The sequence below is a fragment of the Camellia sinensis genome, chromosome 3 (genome assembly GCF_055761805.1).
Source record: "Camellia sinensis isolate YWXY chromosome 3, ASM5576180v1, whole genome shotgun sequence".
Taxonomy (NCBI): Eukaryota; Viridiplantae; Streptophyta; class Magnoliopsida; order Ericales; family Theaceae; genus Camellia; species Camellia sinensis.
The window spans coordinates 24,645,258-24,659,226 of record NC_138963.1 but is presented as its reverse complement, the minus strand read 5'-3'; the positions used below and the strand labels follow the sequence as shown (position 1 = coordinate 24,659,226).

The 13,969-nt window shown below is 39.2% G+C and overlaps 1 protein-coding gene and 1 long non-coding RNA gene across 13 annotated transcripts; one reads left to right on the top strand and one right to left on the bottom strand.

Moving 5' to 3' along the window:
• Positions 1–373: 373 nt before the first annotated feature.
• LOC114274837 (protein REVEILLE 8) lies at positions 374–13,576 on the bottom strand. Of its 12 annotated transcripts, none has more exons than XM_082917406.1 (11): positions 13,267–13,576; positions 12,316–12,373; positions 7,432–7,484; positions 3,951–4,021; positions 3,699–3,854; positions 3,460–3,585; positions 2,550–2,659; positions 1,448–1,507; positions 1,071–1,274; positions 782–944; positions 374–661 (listed from the first exon to the last, which is right to left on the bottom strand). In XM_082917406.1, the coding sequence occupies exons 1-9, from the start codon at positions 13,416–13,418 to the stop codon at positions 1,269–1,271; spliced, it is 792 nt and encodes a 263-aa protein (XP_082773532.1). In that variant the 5' UTR covers positions 13,419–13,576; the 3' UTR covers positions 374–661; positions 782–944; positions 1,071–1,268. The 12 variants fall into 12 exon arrangements, with proteins under 12 accessions (XP_082773532.1, XP_082773533.1, XP_082773534.1 ...); XM_082917407.1 differs by having other exon boundaries at positions 782–931; XM_082917408.1 differs by having other exon boundaries at positions 782–914.
• Positions 11,820–12,046, top strand: LOC145820844 (uncharacterized). Its single transcript, XR_014362874.1, has 2 exons — positions 11,820–11,872; positions 11,934–12,046. It is a non-coding gene; the product is annotated as an uncharacterized LOC145820844 (long non-coding RNA).
• Positions 13,577–13,969: the final 393 nt, after the last annotated feature.

Here is a 13,969-nt window from a genome sequence, read left to right as displayed (position 1 = left end):
TTTATTATGAAATTTGTTTTCATCCGTTAGGAGTGTCCTGTTAGATTGTCTAGTTTAGTGCAACTATCTTTGATATTTGTAAAAATGTAACATCCTCCTATCAACTGATAGAGAAAGCAGTTTTTATTATTTTTCTAGCCCAACCAAAAAATAAAATACAAAACTACTTTGGTGTGATTGTGTTTGATATTTGTAAAATTATTATAATATTTTCTTACCGATTGATTTAAAAAAAATATATATATATTATTATTATTATTATTTTTCTAGCCCAACCAAAAAAGAAAAAACAAAATAATCACTTTATGGAGAACTGAAGAAATGTTCTTCACATTTCTTCTTGTCAACAAAATACAAATCACCATAATTCAGCTGGTAGAAAGACTCATATCATACAAGAAATACATACAATCTGCAACATTGTCTTAACAAGTTATGCTGCACAAAATTGAGAATGACATTTATTTATTTATTTAAGAAGGATAATATTGCCACAAACTGATCCTACAAGAAATACATACACCCAGATCACTAGAATGGAGAATGTTTTCTTTTCATCTGGTAATTCTCTCCAGTTGTACCAGCTGTAGCAGCATTTTTATATATCCTTGAACTCGGTATATTTCAGAGCATGCCGCTTGAGAATTGTCAGTCTTCTCACCTATAAATGTTGACATAAAAACACAGACATTGATGTTAGATGTTAGCCCAGTGACCATAAAATGGAAAATTTTCCCAATTTTTTGATTGGTTGTAGTGCAGAGTAAAGGGGAATACTTACTACATGGCAACTTAGAAGCCCTACTCGACATTTCAACATGATAGCACATTGTTCTTGTTCTTCGCTACATTTCCTGCGGCCATTCCTACAGTTGTGGTATTGACATCATATGATGACAAGACCTTTCTCTGCACTGGCCAATGAAATCATCTACATGTCAAAACTGCAGAATTTATTTAAGAGGTTTCATAAATTTTTAAGAATGTGATTGTGGACAAAATAAAGTAAAATGGCATATATTGAAATCCTCTAGTTGGTTCCTGTTTAATTGTATGGTATCTTCACTCACTTGCAAGCCAATCTTCTTCTTTTCTTTTCTTTCTTTTTTCTCACACCAATTCTTTACATATTTGGTGTCCTGTATAATTACATTTGCACAAAATTGTCTTAAATGCCAACATCATGAGAAGAAACTAGTAGGCCTGCAAATGACCCGGGCATAAATTTGTTCCGACTTGACTCATCCAAAATGCAAGTTCACAGCAAGCTACAACTTTACAGAAGAGCAATGAACAAAATATTAACATAAAATGTATTGTAACTCTGCCAAGTCCAAAAAAATATGGGCATTATAGACAGAACATGACAATATGTATTCATCACCATAAATAAAGAGCTGTGTCAAATGAAGTATCCATCATAGTATTGAAGAAAAAGAAAACTTACAATGGGCTCGAAACCAGGACTAGACAAGTTGATGGTGAGGTTCCTCATCAGCAACAAAACCTACACGTCCAGGGAACCAAGAAATCAAGACTTTCACTAGCCAATAAATTATCCATCTAATAGAATGTAGAACATTACATTGACCCAGCCAGCAACATGATATTTGAACATTACATTGACAAGAAGACTAGGATTTCATGTTGAAGATCGACAGAGTTTGTCAGGCAATTTTGTGCAAATGCACGCAACAAGAGTGAGTGCATGCCACCAAAACTTACTAAATAGCTCCACAACATTCAATCTCATGTAAATTTAGATGTCATTGCTAATTACCAACACTCTTCTTCTTCCACATTGAATTTTGGTTTTCCAGTGCAAAGGCAAAAGTATTTTTACAGAATCTCATTGAGCTGTTCTCAATACTAATGTCTTGCCTGACAGTGGGAGGGGGGAAAGGCATCAAATCATGACCATGCCAAGGTATTAAAAATTGGCACAAGTCACTATGTTAAAGCTCTTATAGCTTAGGTTAATCTTTATAAGAACCAAGGGCTAGCAGCATAGAACCAGGATATGTTTCAACCCGCTATAAGATATCCATCAGGGGCCACTGGAACTGCCCACAAGGGAGGGGGGGTGGGTGCGATAAAGAGGAGCGAGAACAAGGCCAAGCGGAATCGAGGGATCATGTAATGCTACCATTCAATCATTTTAGCAACACTATTTTCAACAAGCTGTCCCTTTACAGCCCAAAATCCTATGTCACAATATTGCTAGTAGTTTAAAATATATTTCGCCACATTCGACAAGGGGGGAAACAACACAATAATCCAAACTGCATATCTCCATTTCATGAAACACCAAGAGCTAGGTCCTCTTCAGCACCCCCTCTCCTCATAGATACATCAGTTATGCTCTTATCAACTGCATATAAGATATTTGTGAGCCAATAGTCACTTATGTAGAGGTTCCATCACCAATTACTCGTAATTTAATATATATAAAAATAAAAATAAAGTTTTAAACACACATCATATCACTAAGAGGCATCTTGTGCTTGAAAAGTAGTCAATAGAAACTGGTAAATTTTCAACTAACTCACAGTTTCAAAGTTAATAGGATCCATCTCCTTGAGCTTCTGCATGTGACCTTTAGTGTCTGGATCAAAGACACTTCCAATAAAGGTATAGACTTCAGCAAAATCTGGTACACCTGCAAAATGATTTTTAAAATTGAAAAACAAAAGTCTATGAGAGGAACAACAAATGAGATTTCTATTCATGAATTTCAAGTATTTGTTGAATAAGTAAATGCATCTGACCCTTTGCTTCAACCAAATATGGAACAGGTATGTGCATGCCTGTTAGCCACTTCAAAATAATGAAATATTGTGAAAAAGTAACTTCTGAATATGCAACCAAACCAAGTCCATGTAACATAATATGGTGAGGAAGGAGAAATTCATAATTGTTTTAGAAATGAAAAATATAATTGCTTCACAACCTTTTTAGGTTTTTATCAGCCCTCACGATTGAAATTTAGGTAGGTTGTTAAGGGGAATAGTGATTAATCACGTGCGACCCCAAGTAGCTGAATGGTGATTAATGACATGCACTGTATCACAAGTAAATCGTGTGAATTCACATCCAAATAAGCTCCCAATGAGTATGATATGTTTTAGATGACCTCTTGGGGATTGAATGGTTTCCCACTATAATCCAGGATGATTGGTCATTGAGAACTGAAAATCTCACGGCAAATCCTAAAACCGTGCCTTGCTGAATCAAAAGTGCTTTATGACCCATGCTGCATTACAAAAATACAAATAGGCCAAGTACAATAGAAGTGTAATAACATGCAAATCAGATGTCAAGTATCTAAGCTGCAAGGCATAGGACAGAATATGAAGAGAGTAAGCTGTGCCACCTACAGCTGTAAGCCTAAAACTTGACCATGATTGCTATTTTAAACCATCATCAAATTAGAAAGAAAGATACAATCAAGGAGATTACCATGAAGCAAAGAATCTTGTTTCCCTCGCTTCAGTAACTCAGAACTTGGTGGTGTTCTACTTGAGCTTCCAATTGCACCAATACTGCTGTTACTAATCCTTGGGACCCCCTTCGATCTAATATCAACTGAATCAGTAATGTTGTATGCCATAATAAGTGCGAGAAAGTTCCCTTAAATAAGGAATACTATAAATATCTATGAACAAGTAAAAAATATAAAAATAAAAACTTAAGCATGCCTTCAACTCTGTGAAGATTGTATTCATCTTGGGATCGCATGATTCCACCCAAAGGAGTGTGTATAAGCATCGAAGTGTCATCCCTTGGAGAATATCCAGGTGCAAGTAAATTCAATGAAGAAGGATTAGCCATGGAAGCTTGCAATGGCACTAAAACTACCAAAAATTTAAAAGTAACAGCATGTCAGGATAACGAAAAAAGGTTTAAATGAAGTCTTCCAAATGTATTTTCATTGTCATCATGGGACAAACCATTTTTCGGTGCCTTTTGTGGGTAAGGATGAGACGCTTTGCGCTTTGGGCGAGGTGGAGGCACATGTGCTGTTAAAATGTACCAAAACCTACCACTATCACCTACTTCACCCACTTAAACCTACTCCACTAAACCTAACCCACTACACCACTACCACCTCACCTACTCCACTAAACCTAACCCACTACACCACTACCACCTCCACTTCACCTACTCCTTACCTACTACACACTCACCCTCTTCTATATATAGGGATCATGAAACATTGTAATAAATAGAACATACATCAATCAATAATACAATTCTCTATTTCTCTTTATACATTAAATTTTCTACATGGTATCAGAGCAGGTTTAAGAATCTAGTATTTTCGCTTCCCGGCGGGCGGCAACCTCACCTTAGCCGCCCGCCGGACCTCAACCTAGTCTGCTTGTTTTTTTTTTTTACACATACCTTCTTCCATAATTAAGCTCTTCTCTGCCTTTACAATGGCTGCCAACGAAGACCAAGCTTTTCCAGACCCATCCTCCACACAGACCACAGACCAGCTCATATACACAAGAGATGCTTGATATCTCTCTCTCTCGGGGTTGGGCTCGGAGAATCATCCACTCTATTATTTCCACCATCCACATCCATCTTTTCCTCCATTTTCCTTTCCCTGTATTCAATATATTCAACATATTTTGGAGCTGAAACTTCAATTGGTTTCTTGATTTGTACACCATCTGCCCATCTGTACTCATACTTGGGGCCTGCAGTCATTGTAGGACAGTTTTCTGGAGTGCAGAACTCTGTGAGGGTACCATACAGCAAGTTCACCTGGTTGAAGAAGTCCACAGTGTTGACAGCCAGCCATTCATTAGCGTCCTCCCCTGGAGGAAGTCTTACTGCTTCTCTCAGATTTCCACTACCTAATGTTGCATCAATGTGCTTTCTCAGCTGTGCCCCCTTACTCCGAGCGAAATGTCCTTTGGTTCCTGCCCAGACCGAAGAGACTCATGGATCTAGAGAGAGAGAGAGAGATGCATGTGTGTATGCGTGTGATCTCTTCATCTCCAAACCAGTTCATGCCAGAGAGAGAGAGACCAGGTGCAGAGAGAGAGAGAGATGACTAGCTTTTCACTTTTCAAAGAGACAGAGGTAGTGGTTGAAGAGACCAATATTTTTATTCATTATTATATATTCATCATCACCATGCTTACTTTTCTTTTTTAATCACACCCATTCACCACCCAAATTTTATTTTTTATTATAAAACTTAATTGGTGCTCTATTTTTATTCATTATTAATATTCATCATCACCATGCTTATCATTTCATCACTATCTCCATATTTTTTTATTATTCGATTCCCTTACTTTTCAAAAAAAAAAAAAAAAAAAAAAAAAAAAATCATCATTCCACAAACTCATTTTATTCATGTCGGGGCTCACCCCGATCCCCATTTTACATCAAAAAACAAAAAAAAAAACAAAAAAAAAAACAAAAAAAACAAAAAAACAAAAACAACAAAAACAACAAAACAACCACACCCACAGTGGGATTTTTCTTCTCTACTCTGCAGCCGGTCTCTTCTTCTTGCCTCTGTCTTGGACGGCCCTTGACGGTGTTGCCTCCGTGCTTCCTAGACCACCAAGCAAGTTGCCTCCTCCCTGCTCCTCCACTGCAGCATATGGCGGCCCTCCAAATCGGAACATCACGGTGGCCTTCCGCTTCAGCTCCTTATTTTCTGCCTTTAGTACACTTAACTCTGCTCGCGCATCCTTATACATGCGTTGGAGCAGAGCCAGTTGGGCGTTTAACTGCTGCACCTCATTTGTCCTACTCTGCAGCCGGTTCGACAAATTTGTAACAGCCGTCATGGTCTCCACACATGATTTCAAAGTATACTGATTGGCCTCAATATCAGTTTGCACCGCCATTTTTTGCTCCACCGACCGCATCGGAAAGTTCAACGGAGCAAAACCAGGGGTGTTTGGTTGAGGTTCACGGGCATCCGCACCAGTTATCTCTCTTGTTGACTCGTTGAGGTCGGGAAAGAGAGTGAGTAGACCACGGGATGAAGAGGCCATATTCTGGGTAGCTGAACGGGAAGAAGAGGCCATGTTTTTTGGGTTGCTGAGTGTTTCAGTGAAATAGCAATTTCAGACTGATAATGTTCGGAAGGGGAGTGTTTCAAGATTTGCAGCTCTTAGAAGCAATCTCTCAGAAAAACGAATATCTCTCTCAGAAAATGAAGAGTTTTTCAGAAGTTTTTTCCCAGGTTTTTTTGTCTTCGCTTCTGCCTCAAGCACAGCCTCCGCATTGGTTTATATCGACACTGACGACGCGGCCGACACGCCACTCTGTCGCTCACGTGCCTCGCCGCGTCTCCGGCTCACCTTTTGATGGCTCGACGCTTTCTGTCGGGCACGCCTTTTGATGAAGTGGGCGCGCCTTTTGAGGGCGCGACTTTTGAGGGCTCACTATATATATCCATATATATATATATATTTGGGCAGCCTATATACACCACCATACAGTGTATTTTTTAGGGGTCCGACAAGACTCTGTAAACTGTCCCGACATAGATTCCGGTTAGCTCCTTCATGGGTCCGACAAGACTCTGTAAACTGTCCCGACATAGATTCCGGTTAGTTTCTACAAGGGTCCGACAAGACTCTGTAAACTGTCCCGACATAGATTCCGGTTAGTTTCTACAAGGGTCCGACAAGACTCTGTAAACTGTCCCGACATTGATTTCGATTAGCTCCTTCATGGGTCCGACAAGACTTTGTAAACTGTCCCGACATTGATTCCGGTTAGTTTCTCCAAGGGTCCAGCAAGACTCCGTAAACTGTCACAACAACTGTCACAACATTGTCTGCTACAACGGTCCGACATGACCCCATAAACTGTCTTCTACAACGGTCCGACATGACCCCATAAACTGTCTTCTACAACGGTCCGACATGACCCCATAAACTGTCTTCTACATCGGTCTGACACCGCCATCCAGTGTCCTCTACACCGTTATGACACCACCATACAGTGTCCTCTACAATGTTATGACACCACCATCCAGTGTCTTCACCAATGGTCTGACACGACCATACAGTGTCTCCTATCCTTTTTTATTTTATGTATTTGTCTATTTTCTTGTTTTGTTAGTCTCTCCAAACTCAAGTTGGTTAGTTCCTATCCCCCTTGAGTTTGCGGGGGGCTGTTAAAATGTACCAAAACCTACCACTATCACCTACTTCACCCACTTAAACCTACTCCACTAAACCTAACCCACTACACCACTACCACCTCACCTACTCCACTAAACCTAACCCACTACACCACTACCACCTCCACTTCACCTACTCCTTACCTACTACACACTCACCCTCTTCTATATATAGGGATCATGAAACATTGTAATAAATAGAACATACATCAATCAATAATACAATTCTCTATTTCTCTTTATACATTAAATTTTCTACATGTGCTATTGTCCCATTTTTTTGAACCTTCAAAAAGTATTTCTGGGCATGACTCCGGATCTACAAATGAAATTATTTAGCAAAGTAACACAAAGAGCTTGTACTGAACATTGTTCAGATGTTCAAATTGGAATTATCTATAAAAAAAGAAGAAGCTAACAACACAAAGAAACAAGTGGTTGTGCCAGCAATGATGAAGAACAAAATACAACAGTAAAAACAATAAATCCAACCACGAAAAAGTAGAAAAAAAATGATGATATTTTTTTAGGGTAAAGAAGTTTTAGGGACTTGACCAGTTCAACAAATCAAATGGTCCAAAAGCAATTTCAAATCATTTGGTCATGTTGATTCTTGGACTAAAAATTTCAACCTAGGAACCATCTAGTTGTGGGAAAGGAACTCTGTCAATGTGTCAAGAAGAGTGCTAAAGTACTCTCAACCAAACAACATAGCATGGTGGCAACTATACTTCATTTTCTAGAAGTCTCATGCAATGCTAGGCTACCACAGCTTGCTGGTCCTTTCCATCTGAAGCAATTTATTATCCAAAAAGGGCAGGAAACACCTTAGCTACACCAGGGGCAACATGCAAGGGTACTCAAGGGTTCCTTAACCGGCCTTCTTTTTTGATCTTTTTAAATAAGATGATTATCTCAAGTTTTCCTCTTCGTTTTCATTTACACCTCCTTTATACAGGATATGGGCCTTCAAGCCTTGCTATCCAAGTAGGGGCAAGCGCAGGGAAGCATGGTGTGGGGAATAAGAAACAGAAGAAGAGAGCAGAACTAATATTCATTCAGTAAACTTGGTAGTACAAGAAATAACTAAATTACAAACTGTCACATTACATTAAAGCACAAAAATGAACTAATGCTAGTGTAAGAAAATGCCAAGTGCCAATTTGGAAGTCCCAAAAAATATATATTTTAAATCAAATTGAAGTAAAAGCTGATGCCAGTTAGACATACTATTCTATTGAATTTAACCCATTACCCAACCTCCCCAAAAAATAAAAAATAAATAAAAAGAATTGATTCCAAAACATTTCTAAGAGTCATGAGCTTCATCAATATTCTGATAAATGAGATCCAAACAGTTTTTATATTGACTGATTGGATGATCAACAAATACAAATCAAATCAACTTTCTAATAAGCACGGGAACAGATGCCGAATATGGTGACTTTCAAAAAAAAATTGGATCAGAGTTTAACATGAAAACCTCACCCAAATTATAATTTAAACATTATGACATACAAAATACTATTTCATGAATCATAAACCATTGTATCACAAATGCCAAAAGCATTGAAGTTCAATAATGACTAGATCATCCATAATAATAATAAAATTAAAAAAAAAAAACATAAATCACAAGTCAAAGAAGATACCATTCAAATAAATTTTAGTGCATGAATTAGAGACATCAAAGATTTAGCATATAAAGGGGAAGTTTTTATTTTTTAATTTTAATTTGCAACCCCTTGTTTCCACATACTATAATGTAAAAAATAGATGTATTGTTGATTGTTGAATTGATTGATTGATTAGTACAAATGTGAGAGGCTCCTTATATAGGAGATATAGGTGTAGTAGGTGAAGTGGAGGTGGTAGTGGTGTAGGTGAAGTGGAGGTGGTAGTGGTGTAGTGGGTTAGGTTTAGTGGAGTAGGTGAGGTGGTAGTGGTGTAGGTGAAGGTAAATTCTAACAGCCCCCCGCAAACTCAAGGAGGATAGAAACTAACCAACTTGAGTTTGAAGAGAGGAACAAAACAAGAAAATACATAAAAATAAAAAAAGGATAGGAGACACTGTATGGTCGTGTCAGACCATTGGTGAAGACACTGGATGGTGGTGTCATAACGTTGTAGAGGACACTGTATGGGGGTGTCATAACGTTGTAGAAGACACTGTATGGTGGTGTCATAACGGTGTAGAGGACACTGGATGGCGGTGTCAGACCGATGTAGAAGACAGTTTATGGGGTCATGTCGGACCGTTGTAGAAGACAGTTTATGGGGTCATGTCGGACCGTTGTAGCAGACAGTTTATGGGGTCATGTCGGACCGTTGTAGAAGACAGTTTATGGGGTCATGTCGGACCGTTGTAGAAGACAGTTTACGGAGTCTTGTCGGACCCTTGTAGAAACTAACCGGAATCAATGTCGGGACAGTTTACAGAGTCTTGTCGGACCCTTGTAGAAACTAACCGGAATCTATGTCGGGACAGTTTACAGAGTCTTGTCGGACCCATAAAGGAGCTAACCGGAATCAATGTCGGGACAGTTTACAGAGTCTTGTCGGACCCCTTAAAAAAATCGCATCCTCAAAAGGTGCGCCCAATTTTTCAAAAGGCGTGCCATCAAAAAGGCGTGCCCAATCCATAAAAAGGCGTGCCATCAAAAGGCGTGCCCAATTCATCAAAAGGTGTGCCGGACATGATGGCGAGGCACGTGGGCGCCTTGGCTTGCGTGCCCGTTTGTCGGCTGGTGGCAAGAGGCGCGCGATGCGCGTGGCTGCCTTGGCTATTTAACCAAGACGAAGGCTGAGGCTGAGGCATACCATTCTGAAACCTCTGAAACCAACCCTTCTCTGAAAAACTCTGCCTCTTCGGAGAGAGAAACTGTGGAACATTTTGTAGCCCAGAAAAATGGCTTCGTCTTCCCGCGGGCTGCTCACCCTCTTTCCCGACCTCAACGAGTCAACAAGAGAGAGAACTGGTGCGGTGGCACTGGAAACTCAACCAAGCGCCCCGGAGTTTGCTCCGTTGAACTTTCCGATGCGGTCGGTGGAGCAAAGAATGGCAGTGCAGTCGGATGTGGAGGCCAATCAGTATACTCTGAAGGCATGTGTGGAAAGCATGACGGCGGTCACAAACTTGTCGAACCGGCTGCAGAGTAGGACAAATGAGGTGCAGCATTTAAACTCCCAGCTGGCTCTGCTCCAACGCATGTATAAGGATGCGCGAGCAGAGATAAGCGTGCTAAGGGCAGAAAACAAGGAGCTGAAGCGGAAGGCCACCGTGATGTTCCGATTTGGAGGGCCGCCATATGCGACAGTGGAGGAGTATGGGGGAGTGAACGTGCTCGGTGGACAAGGAAACACGGAGGCAACACCGGCAAGGGCCGTCCAGGACGGAGGCAAGAAGAAGAGGCCTGCAGCAGAGTAGAGAAGAAAAATCCCACCGGGGGTGTGTTGTATTTTTTTTTTTTTTTTTTTTTTTTTTTTTTTTGTGATCGGGGTTGATCCCGAAGATGAATAAAATATGGGTGTTGTGTAAAGTGTTGTTGTTTTTTTTTTTTTTTTTTTTTTGGTGAGAGAGATAGTGTTGGCAAACTGTCCAAAAGAAAGAGATCCAAATATCTATACAAGAAAAGGTGAGATTCAGAATATATATATATATAAATATATATATATATATATATAGTTTTTTTTGTTTTTAATTTGGAAGTGAATGTAAAAAAAACATGGCCTGCCGTGAATGGGTATCTCTCTCTTCACATGGGCTGTCTCCTTTGGAAATATGTGTGATAAAATAAGAAAAAGAAAGTTGGGTGGTATGGTGTGTAAAGCGTGTTTGGTTGGAAAGTAGAAATAGAAGAGAGAGAATGAGTGGTGGGATTGAAAGAGTGGGGATGCTTTCCACATAATCAATTATCAGTCTTTTGATCCTACACAGTGCTGAGGAACTCAAGATTGTGCAGAGATGCGTTGATTTCGCAAGCATTAAGGCTTGTAATGAGGCGAACTTTCCGAGTCGATCGCCGGCAAGAAGTCGTCAGATTCCAGCGACTCCGCCAACGCCAGTTTTAACCAGAGAGAGCTTCTTGAATCCATCGTCGCACGCTTACCGTCCGAGAAAGCGGCGTTTCCTATCAACTTCCTCTGCTGCCTCCTCCGCACCGCCATCTTCCTCGAAGCTAAAAACAGCTTCAAGAGCGAGATCGAGAAGAGAATCGCGGCGATGCAGAGGGTTGGGAAGACGGTTGATGCTCTCGGAACAGCCATTGTGGAGAGCTTCGCTGCTGTAGACGGCGGTGGTGTCAGGAGAGTGACCCGGAGGAGGTCGTTTGGGTCGATGAGGGTTTCTGTGGAAGAGGGGAGTGATCTCCCTCGGCTTCACGAGGTCGTCGGTTTCCGACACTGTCTTCAGCGGCGGCGTGGAGAGCTTCTTGGTATGTGTTTGTGGTATGTGTTAAAAAAAAAAACCTCCAGCGGGCAGCTAAGGCAAGGTTGCCGGCCGGCTGCCCGCCGGAAAGAAAGGAGTATAGGCTAAATCTTATAGCTCTGATACCATGTAAAAAATAGATGTATTGTTGATTGTTGAATTGATTGATTGATTAGTACAAATGTGAGAGGCTCCTTATATAGGAGATGTAGGTGTAGTAGGTGAAGTGGAGGTGGTAGTGGTGTAGGTGAAGTGGAGGTGGTAGTGGTGTAGTGGGTTAGGTTTAGTGGAGTAGGTGAGGTGGTAGTGGTGTAGGTGTATAAGGAGATATAGGTGTAGTAGGTGAAGTGGAGGTGGTAGTGGTGTAGGTGAAGTGGAGGTGGTAGTGGTGTAGTGGGTTAGGTTTAGTGGAGTAGGTGAGGTGGTAGTGGTGTAGGTGAAGGTAAATTCTAACATATAATTTGACCACCAAACCACATTTACTATAATTATAAACTTGTCTTGTGACATATCCGGCACATGACAAGCATGTTCTTGACATGTCCCGCGATATGTTCAAAAAATATAAAAAATACAAAAAAAAAATTGACATGCCAAGTGGCATGTTCGACACGTGTTGAACACTACTCAGATGACTAAAATGGAATGCCGGTGCTTCATAAACAAATTTAGACAAAAGATTAAGCAAGTACTTATGGATTTCATAACATGATGGTAGAAGCACCTGGATCACTGTCTTTGAACGGACAAAATCTTCAATTTTCTTCCAGTCACGGTCAAACCTAAACAATCCAAAATAGGTGCAAAAATTATTTTTAAAAAACCAAAAAAAAAAAAAAGAGTTTCAAATCACAATTCTGTGTAATAAAGGCTAATAACCCAAAAAAACAAAGATCATTCAAGTTAGTGAAAATATGAACAACAATATTTCACCACAATTGTTATTGTATTAACAATGGGCAATCCACAAGGCACAACAAAACTGTAAGTAACCGCTCCAACTAATAGTATCATCAACTTTTAGAAAATTATATTTGAAGTTAAGTTTTCGAAAATGATCATTTTTTTCCCTCTAAAACTATCTATATATATATACCTTTTAAAATTTTATCCTTCTTCATCCAATAAACTCAACACGCCATTAATTAAAACATGGACACAGATTGATTCCTTATTTAACTCACAAATAATCTAAGAAAATATTTCCTTATATTATGTGAATTGAATTTTTCTTTTTTCATTTCATATTATTTGAGAGTTCCTTAGATTTGAATGTTAAAGATGATTTTATTGAAGTGAAATGTATGATATTGGAATATTTTTGAAATATTGATAATTATTTTTTTTATATATTTTTAGCAAACTAAACTTTGTAAATAGTCTTAGTATTTCCTTCTCTTGACTAAAATTCAGGCTTCACGCTGACTTATATAGCAGACTTTGTAAGATGTTATAGTCAACTATGCATATATGAAAAATTAACAAGTCATAGAGTTTGAATTAAGCTACTGATATAATTAGGCAATTAACAACAAACTCGATACAAATTAACCTATATTTATGAATATGAACATATAATCAAAACTATATGAACAACAGAGACAGAGAAGTTGAAATTGAATTGAACACAGAGAGAGGGAGAGAGAGAGAGAGAGAGAGAGAGAGAGAACGCAACAGTTGAAGAGCTTCAAGGAATTTGTCGTGTTCTTCTTCGGTCCAGCTCTCTCTGGACTTGGTTATGGTGTAGGGTTTCCTCACCTTCTTGCCTGAGCTGTCGGTTGGTGTTGAGTTCGCCATGGATTGAGAGATTGAAGAGCTCGAATTCATTGTGGTAACTGCATAGAGAGAGAGAGAGAGAGCGCGCTATAGCCTGGAACTCGCGCAGGGTGGGGTGGGTTTGCGTGAAATGGGAGTAGGTGAGTGACGTGAAGCTCGTTCAATTAATCGTCCACTTGAGAGAGCTCGCCGATTTGATCGTTGGAGGGAATGGTACTGTTTGATGCAGCTTATTTTAAATTAAGGTGAAGTTTGACAATTTCAATATAATTTATATATATATATTTTTTTTCATTACATTATCTTTTTATTTTTCTGCATATTTTTTCGTAAAAAGATAAAAAGTGCACTTATTTAGGTCATCTCAAACAACCCCTAAAAGTTGATAATCATAAAGTATAAATTAAAAGCATCCCTTTTCCAACTTCTAAATAATTAATTTTTCATAATTTATTTAAACTATTTCTGTCTAAAAATCTATAAGCAGCACAGTCTGACACAAATTTTTAAATTAAAATAAGTTATAATCATCCCTATAATTCACACCAAACACCCCAACATATTATGAGTCACAATCTAGTTTTTTTTTTTTTTTTTTTAAT